This window comes from Etheostoma cragini, chromosome 8, assembly GCF_013103735.1.
Source record: "Etheostoma cragini isolate CJK2018 chromosome 8, CSU_Ecrag_1.0, whole genome shotgun sequence".
NCBI classification, from domain to species: domain Eukaryota; kingdom Metazoa; phylum Chordata; class Actinopteri; order Perciformes; family Percidae; genus Etheostoma; species Etheostoma cragini.
In genome coordinates, this window is record NC_048414.1 from 23,897,483 (window position 1) to 23,925,195 (window position 27,713).

At 39.2% G+C, this 27,713-nt stretch overlaps 1 protein-coding gene across 1 annotated transcript; it reads right to left on the minus strand.

The window, feature by feature from the left end:
• Positions 1 to 3,962: 3,962 nt before the first annotated feature.
• On the minus strand, positions 3,963 to 27,692 carry parvaa (parvin, alpha a). The gene is made up of 13 exons (XM_034878420.1): positions 27,358 to 27,692; positions 25,212 to 25,301; positions 22,703 to 22,773; positions 18,273 to 18,375; positions 17,857 to 17,997; positions 14,924 to 15,039; positions 14,647 to 14,705; positions 11,602 to 11,621; positions 11,442 to 11,503; positions 8,150 to 8,218; positions 7,803 to 7,904; positions 5,266 to 5,338; positions 3,963 to 4,839 (listed from the first exon to the last, which is right to left on the minus strand). Exons 1-13 carry the CDS (start codon positions 27,506 to 27,508, stop codon positions 4,763 to 4,765), a joined length of 1,134 nt encoding a protein of 377 aa, XP_034734311.1. The 5' UTR covers positions 27,509 to 27,692; the 3' UTR covers positions 3,963 to 4,762.
• Between the last annotated feature and the right edge of the window lie 21 nt (positions 27,693 to 27,713).

Below are 27,713 nucleotides of genomic sequence, written 5' to 3' on the forward strand. Positions count from 1 at the left end.
AATCAATGCATTTGGGAACACTAAACATTCAATTCCAAATCAAAACATGACCAAAATTGATCAAGTTTGAGTTATACCTTTACAGAAAGTGAAGAAAAAGAAATATCAGGCTATTCAAAAATAGCAGTATTTGCAAGGGTTTGCTATACTTTGAATCACTGCACTAATATTTAGTTACATAAACATTATTTCTGAGAACTGCTTCACATCTGTGTTGCATGGAGTTGACCAACTTCTGGCACCTGTGAACAGGTATTCCAGCCCAGGACGGTTGAACTACAATCCACAATTCCTCTGCATTACTGGGTTTGTCTCAAAAACATAATTTTTGAAGTCGCCACACAAGTGTTCTATGGAATTGACATCTGGGGATTGGGCTGTCTGCTCCATAACATCAATCTTGTTCATCTGGAAACAAGACTTTGCTCGATTACTGGTATGTTTTAAGTAATTGTCTTGTTGAAAGACCCATTTCAAAGGCCTTTTCTCTTCATCATCATTCAAGGCAACATGACCTCTTCAAGTATGAACATACCCCTTTCAATTACATATTCAATTACACAGAATCAGCAGCATGCATGTCATGACTGCAGATCTGTTTGTTTTTTAACTCTACAACACTTACTAGTAAATTATTTACCATGTGGAAATATCACTTCTACCAAAAAGTATGATTTATGAGGTTAGTGATGTTGGACTGCAATTATTTTCAACACAACTGTAGACAGTATAGTCCCCATGTGACCCACCCACAGAGCTACAATGTAACAACAATGATGCAATAACAATATTGTAACAAGGTAATACTAACTAGAACTAGATCAGCTGAATTGTTCCCGGGCCAGAGAGTGGAGGGGAAATTATTATAACATGGTTTCAAATCTCGCAGGACCTGTCGCAACTGACATAAGCGCATCTGAGAGGGCACTCATCACCGGATACTGTTACTTGTTACGATCTGTTAAACATTAGTCCCGTCTATAGCTTTTTTCTGTCTTCACTTACCAAAATGTGAAGGTTTTAAGAGCTTCTTGAAGGTTAAATGTAATGCTCCATTACGATACACTGCAGCTAAGGCTTTATAAATTAACTTTCCATCCATTTGGTAACTGTCCAATCAATTTTGGTCTATGTTTGGGTCAACTTGTCATATTTACACAGCTTTTCTAACAGTCTATCTCAAATTAGCAAAAAGAAAATAGTTTTGCAGGTCCACCTGTCTTTCTGTGTGGGCCAAATGTAACCAATCTGAACCCAATACTAGAAAAGACTTTACGTTGCATGAGCCCTTTCTCACAAACTGATTGAAGATCAAATTAACCCTATACAATGGTCTTACCTTGAAATATGGTACAGTCTAAAATAATTACCCACCCTACAAATTAGGGACTGCAGATGTGTGCACACACAGTCAACACAACACATAAAGTATGCTTATAGTATACACAACCATTACCCCTACTTTATTTTCAAAAGCTATTGTGGAATGTGTGAGGAGGAAAAATTAACTTTCCATCCATTTAGTAACTCTCCAATCTGTTTGGGACTATGTAGGGGCAACTTTTTACATGTACAGTGGGGTGCAAAAGTTTGGGCACCCTAGGAAAAAGTTGTATTAATCTGCATAAAGAAGCCAAGAAAAGATGTAAAAATCTCCAAAAGGTATTAAATGACAGATTAGACATTCATATTATATGTCATAAAAAGTTAGATTTAAAAAAAAATATTTACACTTTAAAAATAACAGAAAACAAAAAAATGGCGTCTGCAAAAGTTTGGGTAACCTGCAGAGTTAATACCTTGTACTCTCCCCTTTGGCAAGTATCAAAGTATCAAAACTTGTAAACGCTTCTTGTAGCCAGCCAAGAGGCTTTCAATTCTTGTTTGAGGTATCTTTGCCCATTCTTCCATCCAAAATTCTTCCAGTTCTTTGAGATTTCCAAAGACATCCCCTGAGCAGTGCGTGACAAAGTCTGTCACGCACTGCTCTTATAAAGTCTAGCCATAGATTTTCACATATGTTGAGGTCAGGAGATTGTGAAGGCCATGGCAAAACCTTTAGTTTATGCCTCTTGATGTAATCCACCATGGATTTTGAGGTGTGTTTAGGATCATTATCCATTTGTAGAAGCAATCCTCTCTTTAGCTTTTTCACAGATGGCATTAAGTCAATCCATTTTTCCTTCTACTCATGAAATGTTCCCTGTGCCACTGACTGCAATACAACCCCAAAGCATGATTGATCCACCCCCATGCTTAACAGTTGGACAGAGGTTCTTTTCATTAAATTCTAAGCCCTTTCTTCTCCAAACGTGTCTTCGCTCATTCTGGCCAAAAAGCTCTATTTTAACCTTATCGGTCCACAGAACGTGTTTCCACAATTCAATTCAATTTTATTTATAGTATCAATTCTAACAAGAGTTATCTCAAGACACTATACAGATAGACCACACTCCAGAATTTACAAGGACCCAACAGTTCTAGTAGTTTCCTCCAGAGCAAGCAACAGTGCGACAGTGGTGAGGAAAAACTTCCTTTTAGGCTTGTCTATATGTTCCTTTGCAAACTTCAAACGCAGATATTTGTGTTGAGGACGTAAAAGAGGTTTTCTTCTGATGACTCTTTCATGAATACCATATTTGTACAAGTATCTTTTTATACTGGAATGGTGTACCACAACTCCAGTGTTTGCCTGGTCTTACTGGATGGATTGTGCAGTCAAAGGTGGGTTTTTACTTGCTTTTCTCACAACCCTGCAAGCTGTTCTGTCAGATATTTTTCTTGGTCTTCTAGATCTTGCTTTAACTTACACATTTCCTGTTCTTAAGTACATTCTGAACAGAGGATATTGGCTTCTGAAAACGCTTTGTTATCTTCTTATAGCCTTCTCCTGCTTTGTGAGCGTCAACTATTTTCAGTTTCACTTTTCTAGACAACTGCTTAGAAGATGCCACGGTGCTGGTTGTTGGGGCAAGGTCAGATGAGTCTGGGCTTTTAAAACCTTAAGATTGACATCACCTGGTCTTTCCAGATGATGATTGAGAACAATCCATGAAACTGTCAGGTCTCAGCTTTCCAAAGGGCGCGGTGCAGGCTATAAACTCTGCAAGGTGCCCAAACTTTTGCAGACACCCTTTTTTTTTGTTTTCTGTCGTTTTGAAAGTGTACATGATGGCAATAAAATCAATAAAAGTCATTTGATGCCTTTTGAAGATTTTTCCATCTTTTCTTGGCTTCTTTATGCACATTAACACAATTTCTTTTACCTGGGGTGCCCAAACTTTCGAACCCCACTGTACACAGCTTTCCTAACAGTCTATCTCAAATTGGCAAAAAGAAAATAGTTGTGCATGTTCAGCTGTCTTTCTATGAGGGCAAAGAAATGCAGCTACATTCAGGGACTAAATGATTTATAGAATATAATGCATTGAACATATGTACATGATGAGTCCCGTTTTTCTCTGGTATTAAAATCCGATCTGAAAGATCCTATTTTCCGTTTACACACTTCACTTTCAGTGGTGAGACATACTTGAATTGAGTATGTAGTTCCGTTCACAGTTGAGAAGGCGGTCTTTAAAGTGGTACACACATCTATAAGAATGTGGCCTAAACAGCTAAGAATATGGAGAGGTTGGTTCTCAATGCATCCTGGGTGCATTCCTGTACTTAGAGCTGGTCACTTGTGATCCCTCAGATTGGATTTTATTCCCAGATGAAAATGGGTATATAGAGAACGTGTTGACAGCTTAAACCACAGACAATTACTGCATTTGTTGGTCAACTGAAATTGCCTTGAAAGTAGAACACAACATACATTTATTTATTCTTTAAATTTTCATTTATCTTGCAGAAAGGAAACTAATCTAATGTATCAATTAATAAAAAGAGTAAGATTAAACCACAAAAAGTAGAGTGATTGTATAATGTTGATGTACCTTAATAAAATACAAGAAAGCAAGTGGCTGCTGAGTAAAGCCTTTATATGTTTTACGGTGTGAATACAACAAAGCTTTGGTCAAATATTTCTAATGTCCCTCAACACATGCAAAGGAAATCTGGAACATTAAGACAACTGTGGAGCACATGTATTACTATATTAAGTATTAGGAGCTGATAGTGTTTAAATAAAGGCACTTATGAATGACAAACGAGTAGAGAAAAGAAAATAAAACCGCAGGAAAAGTAACAAAGAACAAGTTTGTCAAAATAAACAAAACAGAGTTATAACATATTCCTTTCTGAACTAAAAGATGCATGAGTTGTTCATCTAAAATCTCCCCTTCATGATATCAATGCAGGGTGACAAAATTCACTGTAGAATTACCTTTAATTACCTTTAACCACTAGAAAAAACACTGTGACCGGTAGCCGTGAAACAGGCTATAATGTAATCCTATTTGGCACATGCACACCATTAACTAATTCCGGACTACTAAAAGTGGCCTGCATGTGAAAATAGGGGTCCAGGCAGAATAATATCCAAATTCTGACTTTATCTAAACTTCATCATCACATAGATGTCTGTAAGACTGTATGGCAATGCAAAATTTTGAATGAAAAAATGTAGTGGCAGACAAGCCTAATGTCTGCAGGAATTTAAAAGAAAAAAATCACAGATTTGTATTTGCGTGTGAACAATTCCAACAGGGATAAAATGTGACACAAGCATTCTGAATAAAACAGACTATTACAACAAAAAGAAGGAAAAACATATTGAATTATGTGGTCCGTGGTTTAAATATTCCCTCTTGTCCCCAGCTTAGTCTACGTTCCTGTACCTTGTGAAGAGGTTGTAGAGGACGCGCAGTGTCGATTTAAGGTCACAGTTCACTATATCTGGAAAAAAGAAAAAAAATAGAAGAATATATACATACATATATATACACACACATTTACAAACAAATACATTATATATAGTGTATATATGTGTGTGTATGTACTGTGTATATATTTATATATATAGTATATATATGTACATATACACACACAGTATATATTATATATATATTATATGTATATACACACACACACACACACACACACACACACTGTATATATCATATACATATATATACACACTACACACACACACTGTATATATTATATACATATATATATATATATATATATATATATATATATATATATATATATATATATATATATATATACTGTATACACACTACACACACAGGATCCACATCCAGTGAGAGTATAGATATAGTCTGTTTGATAAAGTCCACTAAAGAAGCTGCGCCCTACCCTCTGGTCGGGGCTTTGGTCTTTCCAGACCTCCGTCCTGCATTAGTTCAAAGGAGAAGGACACGTTGTGGACCTGCAGAGAGTGACAAGGCGGTAAGGACACAAAAAAATGCCGCAAGAAGCATGTTCACTATTGTGTGTACCACACAAAGATACACCCAACCTAAGCTTTGCACATACAGGCAAAGGTGGGCTTTACATACAGTATATACAACTCCACACAGCTCCTTGCTGATAAGGGAACATAAACACTGTTTGCAAAATACCACAAATACATTCTGGGTTGATTCAGTCATGCTACCCCATCTTCCGATGCTGGCAAACACAAAGCAGCTCTGTTTCTCTGTAAGACCATAAGCTTTCAGCAGCTGCACAAACACTCTGCTCCCTCATGTATCAATGGATACATATTAACAGTGTCACTCTGATACTGTCATTGAAAGCCAGGTTTCTCAAACATTAAAAGTGTACAGAAAACACATGTACAATGTAATTGCATGTAGAAAAAGAATGAACACAACAGAGCATAGAGCATTTATAACATTATGGTGGCATAATGAATATTGATATTGATATGATGCAGAGTTGACGTTAATTCAAAAGATGCACTGTGAATCTTTTTTTTAAATGGAATTATTTAGACTACTGCATTTAGACAAACAGAAATAGAGTTCTGTGAAGTAAACTAGCAAAGACGTCTAAGCCAATCTGATTTGTGAGCAATCCAACCATCAGAGGGAAGAGATAGAAAGAACTGAAAGAACTGAAAGATGTTTTCTTTTCTCTTCCCATTGTATTTGTGTGTGGGTTAGTCCCGATGTAATGTACTAAAAGCTTTGGCCAACCAGGGCTCATTGTGTAAAAAGCGTGACCATAGCCATCTAATACAGTCAAACAGAAACGAAGAAAATTAGGATTAAGTAGGGATCTACTGAGCAAAAGCAGGAGTGCTTTCTTGATGCCTTGTGCTCCTTTTCACAGCCCACCCCTGGTGTGTCTCTATCACACACGCGCGCACACGCGCACACACACACACACACACACACACACACACACACACACACACACACACACACACACACACACACACACACACACACACACACACACACACACACACACACACACACACACACACGCACACACGCACACAAACGCGCACGCAAACGCGCACACAAACGCGCACACAAACAAGCCCCTAAGCCACTCCAGTGTTTTCCTGTGCAAAAGGAGATTACAGATGCTGTGGGGCCGGTGCCTGTTCTTTCAGGCCAGGAGTGTGTCATAGCGCTGATGCCCATTCTGCTTCGCAGCTTGGCAGGGGCCGCTGGCCCAAAACAAAAGGCTACTGTGGTGTCTCCGCAGATTGCCTGTTCAGAATACCGTAGTACTACAGAGGCCAACGGAGAGGAGAAATGGCTCTGGGAAAAAACGGATGGCATTTAACATTCTATTGAGAGGAGAGTCCGTCTGAATGCACAGGCTCCTCAGAAATCAAGTATTGAGACTGTTTCTGTAGGTCAAGACAAAAGATGGGTCACAGCCTTTTCTTATAAAATATTGGATACATTGAATGCGTGCTCTTGTGGGAATTTGTGTCTCTGTAAATTATAGTATTGGTCTAGACCTACTCAATCTCTAAAACATCCAGAGATAACTTCTCTTGTGACTTGACACTATAAATAAAATAAAAATAAAAACTGAATCAATATAGTGAAGCTTAAAACGACAAGTCTACACGCCTACAAAATTCAGCAGAAAAACTGTAGCATTTGTAGGTTTTGTGGAATTTTTGCTATCCAGTTCCAAATGAACCAGGGCCACTCAAGCAAAGTCATAGTGGCATTTTTTCAAATTATGGCACCAGGCTACATTGTTTTAGTGTTAACACTGCATATATTAACCTAGCAGATAGCCGAACATTTCCTCTGCTCATAAACCTAAGGATGGTTTATCAATGAACACATCATGCCAAACAACTTCAGTCATGTTACACACAAATTCAATATGGTGCTTCCATGTTGTATTTTCATCCACTACGGCATCTATGAATTTGATATAATTAACCTGAGTTATTTCAATATTGTCTATGAATATTTTAGCTTTTTCTTTTGCATATTTTTTAAATTTCTGTTACAAAACATCAAAATTTGATTTATTTACATTGAGTGAAAGTTTGTTCATCTGAAACCATTTAGAAATTGAATTAATGGTGACGTTTCATCTCTTTAGTCATCAGTGGGATATGATTCATACACTGTTCATGTTCAAGACTATTAACCTGAAAATCACCACTTTATTGTGATAGTCATGGTTTCATCCTGAATAAAACGAGTTGAATCACACTCATTTCATTCGGGCTATAAACACAGCTTCAGTTTGTCGCTAGCAAGATTCATTGTTGACATTTGTCATTCATTAACAGCTAGCCAAAAAACTAAACAGCCAGTGACTGATAATTAAATTATAGGTTTTTGGTGAAGCCTTACTGTAATAGTCCAGCTTACTGATGGATATAAAAAATAATCACACTTTACCTTTTGGTCAAAATTCTCTGGTGTGAGGAAAAAGTTGTAGAGCGGCACAAAGTATCCCTCCAGCAACCCCATCAGCAATACAAGATAAACACCGTCTGCAAACTGAGACAGGAACGCAGTCAGGTAAACAGTGTGCTGGTGAGTCATGGATATTTGAATAGTGGTGACTTATTGTTTAAACAAGGTCAACTGATTTGAAAACCAAAATCTCAATGGCAGATTAAAAATATGTTAAAATGAGAATGTTTTTTAAAATTTATTTTCACTTAAGCATCACTATATAGTATATTTTGTGTAAGACCTTTGAAAATGTTTTTGGTGTGTATATGTAGGTATGGGAAACGTACCTGTGTGTCCAATTCAGACACCTCTAGGTTGAGCTTGTTGAGGTGTTTGTTCACAAATGTGATCAATGTCTGAGAAAGAACAGAGAGGGAAAAAGTCTGGCACAAAAATTGGCAACATTTCAAACTAGACAGGGGATGTACACGGACTGATATATTAAAAAAATAATTATGTAGAGAAAAACACAAGGCAGTTATGTGACACCGAGCATCATAGCCTTTAGCAGCCATATTGGAGGTTTTCAAAAGAAATTATTAATTCTCACAGGTTTCATGTGACACAAATCTTTTTTACCTATAAGAATCTGCTGGGTTGACCCCAACGAAATCTTAATTTAATGTCCACTTACTAGCTTTTGTTTTGGGGCTTTCAATCACGTATCACCTTCTTTATTAGCGCATGGAGTTTTCTGACACTTTTATCCAAAGCAATAAAAACTCAGAACTGCAATTGGGAATACTACATTCACTGACAAATCCAACTAACGTCCGTTACTGCTTTACCAGAACGGGATTTTTTGTCCTAGGCAGGCTTTCTTATATAATAATGTGACGCGTCATTATATAAGTGGGTACGGCTACCAATTTCATGGTATGGGTACCGGTACAAACATTGAACAGGAAAACCAAATACTCATCTTAAATGTATGTGACTTAAAAGTTAGAATTGAGTTGATTGTTATTTTGTTTTTGCTAATCATTCTGGACCCCTGACCTTAACAAAAAAAAATAAAAAAAATCAGAGGAGGAACTTTAAGAACTGTCGCACTGTTGCTTGCTCTGGAGGAAACTACTAGAACTGTTGGGTCCTTGTACATTCTGGAGTGTGGTCTAGACCTACTCTATCTATAAAGTGTCTCGAGATAACTCTTGTTTCGAATTGATTCAATAAATAAAACTGAATTGAAAGTAATAAGCTTGAGAACCCCTGGTATAGCCTATGCAACAGGAATATGCGTCAAATGAGCTGTTAGAGAAAAAAGCCTTTTCCAACTGACAAGAGGGGAGCCAAGTCTGTCACACACACACAAAGAGCTGATGCTTTTGTGCATTTCTATTTATCACCACATATCTTCACAAGAAGCAGAAACCCAGAACATCCTCTACAGTACATCCTCTTGATAAGCCAGTTATGTACCAGAACACAACTTGGAATCATCATTGATAGGCGTTGACAGACCAGTTACACCAACAAAGCCAAAGTTTCCCTGAGAGAGTTGTTTCCCTGCCAACAATTACATCAAGTCCTAGACTGGTTTTGGAGTAGAGATCAAAGAGCAGAGATATCTGAATACAGAACTATTTACAAAATCACATTTGCAAAAACAAGTTCCTAAACAAGGGAACAAATCTTAACGGATTATTTGCACTTAAAACAAAGGTCCACTGATCTAAACCCACACCAAAACAATCCTTTGAGGTCTGTACATTCTTGCGCATGACCTGCCATGACCGTTATGATTAATGAAGTTAGCTAAATTACTGTGCATAGTAGTTTTAGTTTTTGTGTTTAGTTCTAGTTTTGAAAACAAAATATGCTGTATATAATAAAATTTTAAAAAGTAACAGATAAATAAGAACATATTGTTAATTATTCACAATAATTAAGTAATTCAAATAAGAAATTCCCATGTTCAAAAAAAGAGTACAAAAAAACTTTTCTGGTCTTCTCCCTTTTTCTATTTTAGTCAAATACAAAACAATCTGATGCTTCACTTATTAGGGCCTGAGCACCGACAGTGGCAAAGGCCCTCAACTGAATAGGCTTAACATACTTAAAAACTCAAAATCGGCAAGCGCATCAAGCTTGGTGGAAATGAACGTCTTTTTAAGGGACGGGAATAGGCTAGCGCCACCTACAAAATAAAAAAATTGAACCCCTTGCAGTACATTTAACGCAGACCAATGAAACGTGGTACACATATGTAGTATGTCAAGACTTCCAAAAAAGCTAATTCGAGCCACACCCTGAACCCCACATGAAGTCTGCCATTTTGAATTGAAGGTTCGAAATTAGTGTGATTTGAGCCATTTCTGCATGTCGTCTCCTAGAGATTTCATCTGATTGACTTCAAATTTGGTCAGTACCATCTTAAGATGTTAAAGACGAAAAGTTGTTAAATGAGTTGTAATAGCGGACCTCTTTGCTGTAGGGGGCCATTGAAACCAGAAGTGGGTGTAAACTCGAGTGTACATTGACCAATTGGCTCAAAGCTTTTCAGGATTCAACTGTGACGACATCTACAGTCCAATATTGACTCAAAGTAGAGTCTTGTGTGAGGTATCACGGAACTCTGCATTCAGAGTTCCACTTTCATTGGTCATGGTTTGGCCCGCCCTCTATGCTTTAGCCCCGCCCACTTAAAAGTATGTATGACGTAGAGTCTTGTGTGAGATATCGAACTCAGCAGAGTTACTTTTTCATTGGTAATGATTTGTAGTGTCTGAGTACCGAGCAAATGCACTGTAGCAAGGAGCAGCGTACACCAATAACCCCTACATGCAAGGTGTGAGCGCCCATCCAACGCTGCTTGCAGCTTTAACTTATACATGTACATGTATGTATATGTAAATACACATACATGTACGGTATATCTACTTACCTATACGCACATATACTAGGGCTCTAACAATACAATTCTGCCACATGGCTGATTACATCCCACTTTGCAACAGAGTTATACAACAGAAACAGAGAACTTATTATGAATGGTTATTTCAATATCGATCGATCCAACACCAAAAATTCTTTTTTACCTTAAATACTGTTTCCAAAATTGTTTCAGTGGTTCATTCACCATTGTTTGAATGAGACATCGGAATAATGATAATGTTAACAGTAATGGACAATTCTGCTTCCAACCTGTAGGTTGACTGAAGAGGAAAAGTGCTTTGGTGCCTACTGTAAAGGTGCTGGTTGAGAAGCAAGTAGCTAATGCTAATGCAAGTTCTATAATGTTAGCTAATCTTGGTGGACAACATAAGATTACGGCACTGTTCAACAAGCTTAGTTATTTTTAGTATGATTGTTTTGACCACGGTTCACAACTCTGGGCTATCCCACAAATTCATCCGTAACGTTAACTTTATAGATAGACAACCAATAGTAGTAATTCCCCTTTTAAGAAACAGACTAAATATGTGGTAGCACTGGATCTAGACGGGAAGGATAAATCTGGGAGTTGGTTGATTCTGCCTTCTCACTCCACAACACAGGTTCGGGGATCTAGCAATTTCGGTTTCATATAACAAATTGTTAGAGCCCTAACATATACACATGCATACACATGAGTACCTTTTTGACAACATTCAGTTTATCTGGAGCATGGTCAAACAGGGTGTCGAAAGCGTCGCGCTCTGTGAAAAACAAACAAAATACAATTTCATCAAAAAGCGATATGTGAATATTTAAGGAAATTAAATTGTTCGAGACATTCTTCTTAATGAGGACATACCATGTCTGCCAGAGAAAGCTCTAAGAGAAAGGAAAAAAGGGATGACAAAGCACATACATTTCACACTTGAATATTTATAGAAAACAAGGGAAAATAAAAGACAAGTGTTTCCAGTTCAATTACAGAGGAATGTAGAAAATAGAGGATTGTGTCACAAAAATGACAATACAATATTGTAGCTAGGGTATCATACATTGATTAACAATAAACAGAGGTTCACCTTGGGTATTCATATAACCTGGGCATCATCACTGGGCTGTCCACAATGACACATACTAATGCACAGTATGATGTAATTATCTCAACTGCAGAACAATACTGTTTGGTATTGATACAAAGAATAAAGACGTGCCTTGCTGTACATAAATGTTTTTATGGGAATTGAGGGCCTTTTGTGGCTATTATTACAATGTTAGCATTTTGGAGAATGTTGTTGTGGGAAAGGGTCAGGTGATTTTGGAGGGTAGGGAACACTGCAGTGTGAGTGTCCCAGAGGAAGTGATTTTGCACTAGGCAGGCCAGCAAAAAATGGCAGACACACACACACACACACACACACACACACACACACACACACACAATTGACCATGCACAGACCTGCCTGCCATTACCATCACGTGTGTGTGTGTGTGTGTGTGTGTTATTAACAGTGTATCCAGCTACCATGACAAAATGCGTGTTTTTGCCCGCTGTTATCTATTTCACTGCTGTCAGGCTGCAGGACAGCCTCATAGGGAGACGATACGTGTGTGTGTGTGTGTGTGTGTGTGTGTGTGTTTTTATAAACTGTCTAATTCTTCAGCTAAGGGTGCCATTACATTCCTTGTTAAAATACAATGGCTGTCTATCCATACATGTTTTTAACCCTTGTGTTGCTGGACCCTCTCGTATCCCTTGGGTCAAATTGACTTATTTAGAGTTTTAAAAACGATTCCAAAATAAAATGTTACTTCATAATCTATTAACAAATATTGCCTTTATCTCAATATCAAACAATTGAGATGCAGTATATGTTCAGGGAATGCAATAAGTCTCTTTTAGAACACAATTAAAAATGGAAGTGGGATTATCTTTTCTGTCATAAGGTTATAGTTCATGTTAAAAATCCATGTGATCATTCTTATCTTTGGAAAAACATAAGTGGTCATATCAAGAATAATTTTCAGAATTGAGTCAAAAATACATGTTTATCAACAAAAAAAGATAAGGCCATTGATTTTCAGGTAGAAAAATGCATACTTTTTTTTTCTTGTAAAAATTTGTATTGGATCAATTTGACCCAAATACCATACAAGGGTTATTAGAGGGGATTCCTGAAATTTGTCACAGCTTTTTTATCTAAGAGTAAGATGTTTGAATTCAATAATTAGTTGTTCTTGGTAAAAGCAGAAAATAAACTTTTTGATTGTCTCCTTGTCTCTTTTTACCATTACAACATACCTTTCGTTGAAAAGAATACTGCACTGATTTAGCATTGCACTCCAATAATGAAAAAAATGTGTGTGGTGTGTTTGGCTTCCCTCTGTGGTTCTAGTGGACGGAGCTCCCCAAGGAGCAGAGCAACAAAGATTTGCCAAGATTTGCCTGATAACGGCACTGATCTGTGCGCTGGTACAACAGAGGGAAGCCAAATACAGTTCATATGCACACTGCCCACATTGCCATGACACAGAGCTGGATTGAAATCAGCATAATATCTCTTTAGGACAAGTAAAGAGTTATCCAGAGTGTTCACCAAACACCAAGAAGCTTTTTTCCCTTGGTCGAGTTAGTTCTATTAGCTAAATGGCTTAGTGCAGGTGCTAATGGAACCAAAGGAGTTTCTTTTAAATTACCCCACTAATAACGCCCGGAATGGTACCAAACGTCTACAGTAGTACAAATAGGTTCTGTACTCATAAAACGAGGGAAAGTTTGAAAGTACACCAGGAATTTATTTAAATAACATTTGTCTGATGGCTACTACTCTCTGCTGCTACTGCTTCCGTGATTTGGGAAATAACCGTAAAAGTCCTTTGCAAAACTAACAAGTGTAGGGGAAATGCCGGTGAATTCCCTCCATAAAAACTTATTGATAAGTAAATGATATTTGAAATACTTTTTAAGTGTTGACCTGAAAATACAAGCATTTATAAAACTTTTATAAATTCAGCAAAACGTCTTTATACTCTCACGGGAAACTTTGTAAACAACTGTGAAACAACTGTGTACACGTGACTGAGCAGAGGATTGTTGTGAGGTAGTCAGACACAGTTACTTCAGACTATTGAAGTGTGAGTTAAAAGATAGGATAAGATACCACCCAGTTGTATCTATCCTGGCTGCGGTATAAGGATAAAAAGGTGAATCTGGAGACCTTCCATGATCTGTCGTTTCGCTACAATGACCCATAGCTTCTACAGTGGCTTGTCGTTCTCAAAATGGACATCAAAACGCCAGTCGAGACGCTAAAGAAGAAGCACTAATGTGTCTGTAGCAGATATTTTGATTAAGACAGCTTCCATTATCCTAGTCCTAGTAAGCCAAGGACAGCTAGAGTACAGCGGAGAGTAACTCTATGTCACGAGTGGGGCCACCGGCTGCGGTAGCAGTTGCAGCATAGAGTAGAAACCATCAGGCAAGTGTTATTTAGATAAACTGTTGGTGTACTTACAAACTTTCCAATGCCTTGTTTTATGAGTAGAGAACCTATTTGTACTACTGTAGATGTTTGGCATTATTAGTGGGGTAATTTATGAGATGCACCTTTGGTTCTATTAGCGTCTGCACTAAGCCATTTGGCTGAAAAAACTAACTCAAAAAAAGCTTTGGGGGGGGGGGGGGGGGGTTTGGCTCGAGGTCACGATGCAAAGGACCGTAGGGTGAAATTACCCCAAACCACCCCTGTAAATACAATTAATCTTTGCTAATGTAGAAACAATTTATTTCAATGAAATAGAGAGCTATTACTGCCAGTGTTCTAGTTTGCACCACCACTTATGTGTGTCAACGGCTACAGATGCATTGTGAGGTGTACAAATTAGTCAGGTAGCAGAGCATACTTACTCTGTGTTGCCAGTGATTTCCTCTTGAATTTGTCTGGACTGAAGAATGCCCTCTCTTTTCTGAACGGAATAAATGGAGACAAATTGGGGATGTCTTTTATTTTACGGGACATGAAAAATATACTGGCTGGTAAAACAAATGAGGTGGGAGTGGGCAGTGGAGAGAAGTTTTATGAAACCAACATTGTCCATAAAGGTGATGAGACGTTATGCAAATAAGAAACTAGACACAAACTGTACATTCATGCTGTAAGCCTTTAAAACAAGATTAAACCTACCTGAACGACCACTATTTGAATAGAAACGTGGTCTGGCAATCTGATTGGTGCTCTGAAGTGTTGCGACAGTGCCACCAGCAGGTGCAGGATGGCAACTATACTCTTAGCATGAACCGCTAACATGAGAAAAAGGACAACAGAGTTACAGACAAATAGTAGTAACTGAACTAAAAATATAAATGATACATGTAGTTGACATATTGTACAATGTTAATAACCATTCATTTATTTATGCCGTTTTATACCATTTAAAGCCAGTAACCATCTGTATCCTAAATTTTCTCATGCTGGTTCTATGCCTGTTTGTACATTATATCAAGTCAAGTGCTGTATGTACAATATTTGCATTCAGTTATGCTGATTTTAGACTTTTTTTGTTAAATGAATAATAAATAAATAGATAACAAAGATGTCATCATGCCTTCAATTAATAGGTACACATGTTCCCTACTTACATGTGCTTTTAAACATTTTTTAAAATCATAATCGTGTATGTATTTTTTTTAATGAAAGGTCTGTGTGTGTACCTTGCATTGGTTAATGGGCCGCAAAATAACAAGCAACATATTTTCCATTATTTTTAATCTTTTAGAATTAAAAGGTTTTATGTGGTAAGTTCACATGCCTTCAATAATAAATACAAAAAGAAAATGCCTAAAGTTGCCTTAAAGTGATATTAAAAAGAAATCAAAAAATACAACCCTTTTCTACAAGAAAAAATAATTGTAGTGTCTGCAGCCGAAAGTCAACCATAAAAATCATGTTCAGTCAGACATACTAACCAACAGGAAATCAATAGTCTCGATGGTGAAAAAAATGTTCACAAATTTTTTATTTGGTTTTAGTCTTGTGCCAAATGCCTTGTTAGTTTTAGTCATTCACATATGTTTTTTAGTCTAGTTTTAGTCAAAAGAGAACTCCGGTTACTTAGTCAAGTTTTAGTCAAAACATTTTGTCCATCCATCCATCCATCCTTGTCTGCTTATCCGGTATCGGGTTGCGGGGAAAGCAGCTTAGAAGGAGACTCCAATCTTTCCTTTACCAAGCCACATTAGCCAGCTCCGACTGGCCGAGGCATTCCCAGGCCAGGTTGGAGATATACATTTTAGTCTTTTTTTTAAATAAATTATTTCTGAGATTATTTCTGATAGACATTTTAGTCAAATAATGTTTCACACATCTCATAAATGTCATAATTACCTGACAACATACACTTGTTGAATTCTTCTGCTGAATGCAACTTTGTTAAATGTGTTTAGAGATTTTAACTTGGTTTTTAATTTATGCAAAATATTTTACTCTCGTCATTTTTCGTCAACTATAATGCATGTTAAGTTAGTCTTAGTCAGTGTTTTTGAACATTGGTTCAGACTCGTTGTCTCCTCTTCATCATGGAAAAAAGGACGTTAACAAACATATTTAGTCTTGTCTCGTCTGACAAAATTAACACTAGTGCAAAGCGTCACAACAGTACCACAAATCTGCAGCCAGAGACAGATGGTGTTTTTTTTAACAGTTGTACAATGATAATAGAAATAATAATAAATTGTTGTACCACATCAATCCAATGCTAATTCAGTCATAATTCTACTGTATCTAATGTCATAAATGGTCACATCATATTGTAAACTGTGACACAGAACATGCATCACCACTTTTGCCAAAAAAATATAACTTCACAATATATCATCTGATAATCTACTTTTTACAAACATTTAAAAGTTAACAAACTTTTTTGATATGGACATCTCAAGATTGGATTTGCCATTGATATACGGTATGTGTAAGAAATCAATATCGTTTAATCTAATCTGCTTTAATCACTGCTTTGAACTGCAGTTGCTAATTCTGCTTTCTGATGTGACATTTTTATTTAAATGCAAGGCTTGTTTAAAATGCTCCATTTTTATAGGGTTGCATTCTATTCACATGTATTCCACTGGATGTCAAAGTACAGTGATACTACTTCTATTTGTGTGACGTTAGGACAATTTCATTCTTAAAGCACATAGCACATGACAAATCTCTTTTATGCTATAGTGGCTCTATGCTTACTGCTCGTAGCTCTTCCTATGCATGCTGCATAACAATGATGACCAGTGTCTTGGATCATTAGCACAGCATGTCTGCCTCCTCCAGCAAATAACTACTCAACTGCTGTCTACTAGGCTGTCAATCCGATCTGCACAAAACGTTGCATGTAGATTCTGTGATACCTAATGATCAAAAGTTGCTAGAAGAGAGACTGTATGTCACAGTCAAAACAGGAAGCGTGCTACAAATAACACACAACTCAACCTAGCAGTTGTAAATCAGTCACTAGGTGGTGCTGAAGTGTTTCATGTCTTGGCAATAATTACTTCTATTTACAGGAAATTTAACTCAGTAGTTTCCCAGGTTCTACTGAGGCTTTGTACAAGATATGGATCAGTGATTGGGTTCAGTAGTGGCCGACAGGCTCCATAATGTCCCCAAACACACGCAAGGTTGGTAAAAAAGTTAATGTGACGTTTGGAAAAGTTGGTGTGGGCATTGCGCTCATCTTGAGGAAAATATTACTTTCAATTTTTTTCCACCTGACAGGAAGTCAGACATCTCGGATTTTGTGTGTTAATTTTCATTTTACAAACATGTTTGAGAACTTCAGGATGCACAAAAGTCAAAAATGTCTAAAACAAAATTGGAGCAGGATGGAGCGGGAGATACAACAATTCTCCAACTTCTAAATAAAAATCTGCTCTGCGCTCCATCCAAAAAAAAAAAAAATACCTTGCGTGCTCTGCTCCCTCACATGCTGTGCTGCATAATTGAATTGAATAAAAAATGTTTGGGAAAAACATTCCTAATACATTGAAATCATAAAAATAAAAACAGATTACTGCATTAAAGTTGTATACAAAGTAAAAAGCAAAATATTAGAAATTATTTCTTACAGTCAACATTCCAGCGAATGTTCCTAGTGGAGAGTTTGAGTGATTCATTGATGCGCTCTAAAACAGTCTGCAGCTTCTGTTTCTGGGCAATCTCTGATTGAGTCACCTCTGCCACGTTCAGTTTCTCACCTTCCAGCTTTTCTGAAGCAAAATAAACAGGCAGAGACAGAGACAAATTAATATTCATAAGCTTAATACGTATACCTAAAATGTTCAGTAATGAAATCTTTATTACCAATTGACCTAAACTATTGTAACTCAACATGGATTAATGAAAAATAATTTTTAATTGCTTTTAATTGCTGATGATTACCCAGCTCTTAGTAAAACAAGGAGCAGTACAATAGCATCACAAAATGCCAAGTTTTGTGTCTCATTGGCCTTTCTAGCCATGTGTACATGGTTCAAGACCTCACCAAATAGTTTCTGTAGGACCTGTCCATCATACAGATCTTCAGCCAGATCCTTCACAATGATCCTCTCCCCCACCAGAACATCATTTATCCAGTCGATCAACACCTACATGGCAAAATAAAAGACTAATTACTCATAATTAGAACTTGCTTCATTATTTTTTTACTGTAAAGTAATCTTGAATGGCATGCTGTAACAATACTTTCTTATGAAGTAATTAAATAAATTAAGTAATTTACTCAAGGTCTAGATTAAATGCTAGAGGTGGGCCAATTTCCGGTTTTACAAGCTTAAACCAGTATGATTTAAAGCAAATCAGCTGAACCTGCATTCGTCATTACGACAGCTCTTTAATTGATCAAGTACTGCAGTAGTGTCAACACTGATGCACACAAAGCTAAATTTCCCCGAGCCTTTCGGAAACTCAAGTACAGCAGAGGTTTCAGAGTTTTTAAAATACTTTTTGAAGACGATTTTGACAATTATAGTTTTCCATCAGGTCGTTTATAGATCCTAAACATTTTCGACAACACTTGAGGGCAGCTTCATTTCCTGAAGAAAGCGAGAAGGTAAGGAGACTGTTCTTTGTTGTTGCAGGAAACAATCAGCTGTTACACAAACTCCTGGGCCGTTCAGTGCTTGTATTTCAAAGCTTTCTTGCGGCAGCGATAGAGGCAGTGATGTTTCCTGTTTGCTTTATGAAATCCTCACATCAAAACCAACTGACACATCTAATCAACGGTTACATGATTGGCCACCACAGTGTGTCGTGGGGTTGCGTTTCTCTGAAAAATTCAGTTTCACTCACCTTTTGGCACAGGCCACTGCATTTTTTTTACAAATTCCCCCTGCGACATCCCTCTCCCAAGCCTGAACTCAGTACCCCCATCCAAAATGAATAGAAATATCTGCATTTATAATGAAACGGCGGCGGAGTCAATAGGTTTCCATTAAAGTCAAAATTGTATTTTCCGTGACTGCGTAACAGCTGCGTTCCGCCTCCGTCCCAGCTCCAGCAATTCGCAGCCCTCCGGAGCAGATACGCAGAGCTTCTATTTTTCCCAGGTGCCAAAGAGCGGCGCAGCAATTCATATGCACATAAACAAAATAAAGCATATTTTCAAAATAAAATGTACCCGTGTTCACGGCGGACCATATTTCCCTGCACTACACGTTGAAAATGTCATAATGGGAGGAGACAAGCCTGAAGTCAGAACAAGTCAGAGGTTTTTTGGTTCCGTTTATAGAAACTAAATCCGGTTATATCGCGCGATCATACGTGAAGCTGTCAGTCATGGCCGCAGCCATTTCGCAACAAATCCAGACCTGTTGGGTATTGAAGGACAGCGGAGCACGGAGCCTACATGCAGTGTAGTCGATTCGCAGTTGGTGGAAATCGAGGGTGACGGGCGAGAATGGCATGTAAGGTGAGTGAGTGACGTCAGTGCCTGTGTGGTTGCGCAAGCAGAGACCGTGAGAGTAGTGTATGGGTGTGGCTGTGAGAAAAAGCAAGAGGGAAAAGAGATGGCAAAGACAATGTAAAGTGAGTTAAAAGGGAACAATTAAACAACAAGCTTCTCAAGACACGGCGGCTTCATATGTTGTGAATACTGACAGTAAAGTGAAGGGTGTTATCACCCCCCCCCCGAAATGGCCGGCAAAGTTAGAGCTCCTCAGGAGGCCGAGCAGGGCAGGGTAGGCGGTACCCCTCTGGAGGTCGAGCGGGATGGTGTAGGCGGTACCCCTCTGGAGGCCAAGCAGAATGGCATGGGCGGGTTCCCCTCTGGAGGCCTAGCAGAACGGCAAAGGCGGTACCCCTCAGGAGGTTGAGCAGAAGAGCGCAGGCAGCGGGAGGCCGTCTACAAAGGCAATATCCCTCTGGCGGCCGAGCACGAAGGCAATCCCCCTCTGGCGGCCGAGCACGAAAGCGTAACCCCTCTGGAGGAATTCTGCAAAGGCCACTACCTTCTCAAGACAGTCGGCAAAAGCAATACCCCTCTGGAGACCGTCCAGAGGGGTCCAGAGGCCGGCAGCGAAGGCATTATCTTTCAGGCAGCCGTTGGCGAAGGAGATACCCCTCAGACGGCCGTTGGCAAAGGTGAAACCCCTCTGCAGTCCGTTGGAGCCTCTCTGGAGGCTGGGCACACTGTCTCAGACCCTCTGGAGGCCGGCCAGAACAGTGATTGCTGACTCCCTCTGGAGACCAAGCAGGCCAGCGAAGACAGCCGACGGGTCAGCGAGGCTGAAGACAGCCGACGGGTCAGCTGGGCTTAAGACAGCCGACGGGTCAGCTGGGCTTAAGACAGCCGACGGGTCAGCTGGGCTTAAGACAGGCAACGGGTCAGCTGGACTGGAGACAGGCAACGGGTCAGCTGGACTGGAGACAGGCAACGGGTCAGCTGGACTGGAGACAGGCAACGGGTCAGATGAACTGGAGACAGGCAACAGGTCAGATGAACTGGAGACAGGCAAAGGGTCAGATGGACTGGAGACAGGCAAAGGATTAACTGGACTAGAGACAGGCAAAGGATTAGCTGGACTGGAGACAGGTGGACCAGGGTCAGCAAACAAGCCCATAGGATCAGGAGTCGGCGGTTCCACCAAGTAGGCAACAGGAATATTATTCGCCAACAAGGCACCAGAATCAGGAATTGGTTGGATCACCAACAAAACACTGGGAGCAGTCTGTGGCACTGAACAAAGGCAAAATGTCAGAGGTGCCAGGCAACCGCGAAGTTTCTGGAGTGCCGGGCGACGGCAAAGTCTGAGATGGAGAGCGAGGTCGGCGCAGACTCTGGGAGCGAGGATGTCAGCTAAGATTCTGGACGGCTGCACGTCAGTGGAAGTTCTGGAAGGCTGCACAGCAACCAGAGTTCCGGCCCACTGGACAGCACCCAGGAAACCAGCCCGCTGGATAGCACGTGCTCCGGTCCGCTGGACAGCACAGGCTCAGGGTTAAAAAGAGGTTGAAGCGGGGAATAGTGTTGAGACCCATATCGACCACGTCCTCTGTTGTGGCCTCCACGGCTCTGAAAGACTTTAGCCAGACAGGTCCGCTGAGATTCTGCAAACCTCTACATTGCAAACTCAGGTGTGCTGTACACCACGGGCTTGGGAATGCTGGAAAACGAGGACTCAGGACTGGAGAGAGGTTGGCGCTCAACATGGTATCGGGAGCCATGTTGACCCTATGACGTCCATGTACTCCACAATTTTCAGGGAATATTGCCAGGCGAGTCCCTGCAAAGGACTGCTTATTGTATGGGTTGCCCGCAGAACAGGTAGCAGTAGAACGCACAGACAGGAGTTCAGGGGAGCTGTTAGTAACTGTGCTAGACCTTTTCCTTCCAGCATGAAGGCTGGCTGCTTTGGCCTCCTCAGTCCTCATAGTAGCATATTGAAACAAAGTCAAAAAAGTCTGTGGCTCTCCATTAGGCTGACAGATGACACAATAATGAGATGTAGAAACAGTAGCAGGCTGGTTTATGAAAAAACGAACCTGTAGCCCTAATGCTAATAGGCCGAGAAACAGGCTTCCATGAATCAAACTTATTAGCAGAGGGAGGAGTAAAATTGGAGAGGAAGCGTATCACTCAAGGAGGAATATAATATTACGTAGTACTGATGCCCAAGACAAATTTCACTCAGGGGACAATAAAGTTATCTTGATTGAATAGAGTCCTTTAACCACGGCTTTGCTGATACCATTTCTTGAGCTTCCAACAACAAACTCTCCTTTCGGTACTCACCGTTAGCCTCCTTCCACATGTCCTTTAGCACCACCAAGTCAAAAAGAAGATCACAGAGTTCATCCGACATAATTTCCTCTGAATCCATACAGTAGTCCGCTGAGTCCATTGTGGCCAGATTATACTATCACGGTACAGTGGCGGACCCAAGGTGAGTACTTTTATTGTCCAAAGAACAATGCAGGCGACAGCACAGCAGGAGCAGGCAGTAATCGTCGTCAAAAGGCAGGCAAATGTCCAGTAACACTCAGATACGCAAAAGTACAAAAGGAGCAGGCAAGAATCGTAAACGGGAAACAGGCAAGTATAAAAACACCGGGGACACAAACTCGAGAGAAAACACTGGCCAAGGAGTGACCAAGAATGTAACCAAACAGTGGATTTCAAAACAAAACAGGAATAAGGAATAAACAAACAGAAAACATGAAACACACTACAACAGAAACTTGACAAAACCATGACAATATTAAATGTTACCTGTAGATATAAAAAATACTAGAAATATTTGGTAATAATCGGACTGTCAATCCACTTGTGCAAAGCCAAAGTGACAAGCAATGTTTTTTCCTCTCCATAATCTCTTGAATATAGGATAGAAAAAGACCAGGGATGATAGCAAAAATAATAATTATTATGTTTATTATATAAATAAATAAAACTGAATGGAAAAATGTAAACCTTACCTTCATGAGCTCCTGCAGTTTGCGGTCATTCTTGGAGTTGGGATCCACCATGGTGCGCACTTCATTCTCCTCTAAAAGATGACGAGAAGCAGGATAAATGTTAGAGATGAGAAGGAACATTGTTGTACAGTTGTAATGGTCCAAGACTAACATTAATATCCTGGCACATGTAGATCACAAAATCAAAATTGTACAGAGTGTTTCCCATAGAAAGCTTTGACAGTATGTTGGTTTATTGACTACTTTGTAGTACAGCTCATATGTAGCAGACACCATACTGCCAAAAGCCAAAGCTGAAATCCCTCCTATCTGCTCTTTTTTTTGAGCGCGCTAAGGTCTCAGCATTTCTACTGCATCAGTCCATACATCATCTACTCAGTGGTAGAGCGGTCGCCTGCCATTTGGAAGGTTGGTAGTTCAATCCCTGGCCCTACAGTCCCATGTTGAAGTGTCCTTGGGCAAGACATTGAACCCTGAGTTTCCCCCGATGCTGTGCCATTGAAGTGTAAATGTATGTGGGTGATTATCTGATGAGCAGGCAACACCTTGTAAGGCAGCCTTGGCCAGTGTATGTAAAATGGTTCCTGTACTATGTATAAGTGCTTTGATTAGTCGTTAAGACTAGAACAGTGCTATTAAAAACAGACCATTTACATTTACACTGCTATAGCCACTACACTTCAACACCGTAATTGGTTCTATGGTAAAATCAGAAAAAAGCACATAGTACATGGATGTATGCATCTAAAGATCCTTTAGCCAAGAATTAATGCTAGTTATTTCAGTACCAGTCTAAAATGTGTTGTTGCACATTGACCTATAGTAGGCTCTCTGGGCTTAGGTCATTAAGATATTTATTTAAATGTCTTTTGATTTGCTAATGGTGTGTTTCATTTAAGTTGGAATTTGGAAGCTGTAGCAGGGAATGGCATCGCGCTCTGTGTAACGCTTATCAGTTAAATTTTCTAAGCACACATGGACATTTGGAAAAACAGAAAATTTTTAGACTATATTTGACAATAAATGTTTTTTTTGTTTGTTTTATCTGCCTTGACAAATTAAAAATTGGGATCTTTAACCTGTCTTTCCAATTTTCAGTTTTTATTCAGAGGATTAGAAATTTTGAAAATTACAAAATTGTGCCTGGCCTCCAATTATTCAATACTGTAATGATATTCTCTCCCCACCTAGTTATCAACAATTGGTTGGCTATTATCGTGTCTGGATGTGTTTAGGCGGGCATTCCACAGAAGACTCGGGGTAGCCATGTCGACGCTGGATAATTGCAAGAATATAATTTCGTAATATTTTTGCGAATATACAAAGTGCAAAAATTCTTACAGACAAACTTAAGACTGAACAGGTGGGCAAGCATCTTGTCATTATACATATTGCACAGGCTTGATTATGCAAGACTAGGTAGAAAAAGGGACACATCAACTTGTCGCGTCTGCCTCAATTGGTCATGTGTATGGTGGAGGATGACAACCGGTTAACTGAGAGCGGCAGGGTTCCAGTTACGTGAGAGAAGTGTCAGACATGCACTTGCACAGATGATCCCAGTGTACACTGAAATGAGGAGAGAAGGCACAGCGAGGCAGATTAACCCTCATGTGTACTATGCAGAGAATGCCGATCATAAACTGCATATGGACCAAAATGAAAAACTGACTTTGGGGTCACAGAGGTTCTTGCAACTGATGGTTTCAGTATTAAGATAATGGGTTATTCAGTGATGCCCATGAAAAACAATTTGATAATACCGTAAATGATGAGGTAGACCGAAAAAACACTGCCAGACCACCATATATGCAGAGCCGGACAAAGCAAAATCATAAAGCAGAGCGCAAGTGGGTAGAATTTAATTATCCAATAAAATCACACGGATGTTACTATGTACTAAATTCTGCATCTCCAACTTTGAACTGAGCTGTTGCAGAATTGGTATACAGAAGTTTGTGTTTGGCTGCTGTGCTCGAGTGGGGGGTGGGGCGGGGCATAGCTAGGAAAGAACGAGGGAGAGAATAGCATTGCAGTATTCAATAATTGAAGCCCAGGCGCAAGTTTGTAATTTTCTAAATTTCCGTTGTTAGCATTATCAGTTGATAACGCATTATTATGTTTTTTCTGCATACAAACAGCATAGCCACACGTCCACTTTTAGAAGTTGGACAGGGCTGTGTGCATGACTGATTTAATGCGACACAAATAAGTCAGACGTGCTAATAAACTGAAGGTTACTACAGTTGTGACTGCTGTTGATGCACGCAGCAGCAGCCATAGTGGATTTTGAGCTTGGTGTACTGTGACGTTGTCCAACTTCCCAAATCGGATATTGGAGTTTAGGGCGCGGGTTACAAACTTTGACTTTGGAAATTCCAACCTCCGTGAAATGATTTTCCTACAATAGTCTATAAAATAAATAAAATGAGAATAAATGTGCCTTTAAGCAATCAAATCTAAATATATGTAACACGGACTATGAGTGTAGAACAGTGTAGCTGTTTACCTAGCATGGTGTCCTCAGGGTCCAGCTCATAGTGGGAAGGGCTGAGAGGAAGGTTGATGGCATTGATTCCCTCTTCCTGAAGCTCAGACACTATGACAAAAGACGTACAAACATTAACATCAGATCAATTTAGAAAGCATGATAACAGTAACATTACTTGAGCGGCTCTATAATATCTCCTCACGTCAATATTTGAGCAACACAGTAAATCCCAAACTGTATTTTTCTAGCAGACTCTTCACTCTCAAGTGAAAAAGTGAAAAACTAATAATTCCATGAAAAACATACATGGTTCGGGCTACTGTTTTAATTAAAGTGCTGGGTTTTTATTCTGAGAGAATTAAAAGCATGTTAAAATTGACTCAAATGGCGATTCCATATCTGTGATATGTATCGAACCGTGAATTTTGTGAATCGGTCTACCTCTTTAATATATTAAGAATTATCTATTTTGATGATTTTTTATTAATGTTGAAAATCCCTTTGAAGGATCACTAACTATTGATAATGTAGAAAACTACTCGTTATTAATCACACTCTGGATAGGATCCAAATTGTTACTTTTAGTCCCAATTCTTTCAAGCACTTGTAATTTTCCTTTGGTGCTATCTAAAACCTCTTCAGCGGAACCAAAAATTCCTCTGTGCAGGAAAAAAACTGATAATACAGAAAAACGAGGGGCAATTATCACTATAGGAATGTTGGTATTAATGACAATTTGAATAATGCTGAATATGTACATACAGCAGTTTGCTGTAGATGAATTCAACAAAGCCATTACAATATAGTACATGTTGTGGTGAAGGGATGGCACAATTACATCAATTAATAATAATAAATAATAATAACAATAATAATAATATGAGGGGGGCAAGGTTGTTGAGCGCTTAGTAGTTGAGAAAGAAGATTTTGAACTGCCTTCTGTGTTGGATGAGGAGCCAGTGGAAGTCTATGACCATGACCATGGCTCCAGACACCTGGGTCCTGAGTTGATAAAAAGTGTTGGTGACTGTCTTTCTGTTTAGTTAGAATCTCATGTGCTTTGTTTTGTGTACTTTTCTCTTTCTATGTTTTATTTCTTTTTTATATCTATACAAGGGCTGTCAACAGGCATTTGAATATGAACTAAATTTCAACCTTGACATTAACCCTTTTAAACCCCTGCTGCTAAAATAATTCCTACAGGAAACATGGACACTAAAAGAAAGCCTCTGTTTGCCCACACTGAAAAAATGTATTATTCCAGTACCCAAAAAGGCAGGTCCCCGGGAGAACAATGATGATCGGAAGGTGGCCATTAACCTATAATGTTTTTAAATCAATGGACAGCTTATGATAGAGATACTCCATACTGATGTGGATCAATTGTTAGATAAGTACCGATTCACTTACACAAAAAATCGTTGTAGCCTAAAAGTGATTGAAGTGAGTATTTTCCTCATATCGTGCAGCCCTATCACCCAATGTTTTCCATCAAATCATGAACACCTTGCAGACACCCTACACACCCAAATAACATGTATATAGTGTGATTGCGTGCATGTCATGTAGGCAATGGCGACATAACATGGAGCTCAGGAGTAAATGAGAAAAAGTAATCAACCCTGCATGGCTATACACAGAACTAAGCATTTAAGAGACTGGAATATTCTTATTTATAGCAGTTTGTTTTAGTAATTTAAGTCCAACATAGCAAGGTTTATAACTAATATCAAGGAAAGTTAGGTAAATTGAAGTGTCCATGAAAATGTCGGTGTGAGCTCCTGCTGTCTGCGACGGCCCTATGTTTACTCATGCCTCATTCCTCACTTATTACAGTAGTAGCGGATTCAATACCTTACATGGGTACAGACACCACGACCAGGAGAAAACACACACACACAAAGTAGGCTAGTTAATGGTGTTTCTTTGTGATAAATATGTTCAAAACAATGTGTAGGCTATAAATAAACATGTTCGCTCTCTGAAATGTGGGTGCGTAACGTTAACGGTAAAAGTAATACATGTGTGGGGTTATTCCTAGACTGCAAGACTGGTTAACTTTACTGCTGTCGGTTATGATATAAAAAAAATATTTATAGTTATAACTTAAAAGGTTCTGTCAGTTTCTAAGTGCTTACTTTTTTAACCTTAGCCTATCTTTTACCTTCTTTAGCCTTCTTCCTTCTTGCCAAAGTTCCACCAAGTTTTCCCAAGAAAGAGTCGTCTTTCTTTCTGGAAGAAGGGGATTTGGGCGTCGGAGATTTGGGCGATGGAGATTTCGGAGAGGACGGGGACTTCTGAGGCGAAGAAGCCATCGTCGTAACGTGAATTCAATCCCCTACAGCTAGCACAAACTGTCCGAGTTGTCGTGGAAATTAAAGTTGGTTAAAAAGTCAAGTCAAAAAAAAAAAAATCACCGTCCACTCCCTAAAGCGGAAACGGATTCCAGACATTTTCTCCCGAGGTTGGCTGAAGTGAGTGGCCCCTCCTCTTTAGAGGAGGGCTGGTAGAAGATAGAAA

What these genes read in the sequence shown, in the direction of transcription:
- parvaa (XM_034878420.1), bottom strand. Translation starts at nt 27,508, where the DNA reads ATGGCTTCTTCGCCTCAGAAGTCCCCGTCCTCTCCGAAATCTCCATCG. An exon ending in CATTCGCTGGAATGTTGACT is followed by an intron (nt 15,040 to 17,856) that starts GTAAGAAATAAT and finishes TTCTCATGTTAG; the next exon opens with CGGTTCATGCTAAGAGTATA. An exon ending in AGCTTTCTCTGGCAGACATG is followed by an intron (nt 11,504 to 11,601) that starts GTATGTCCTCAT and finishes TGTTTTTCACAG; the next exon opens with AGCGCGACGCTTTCGACACC.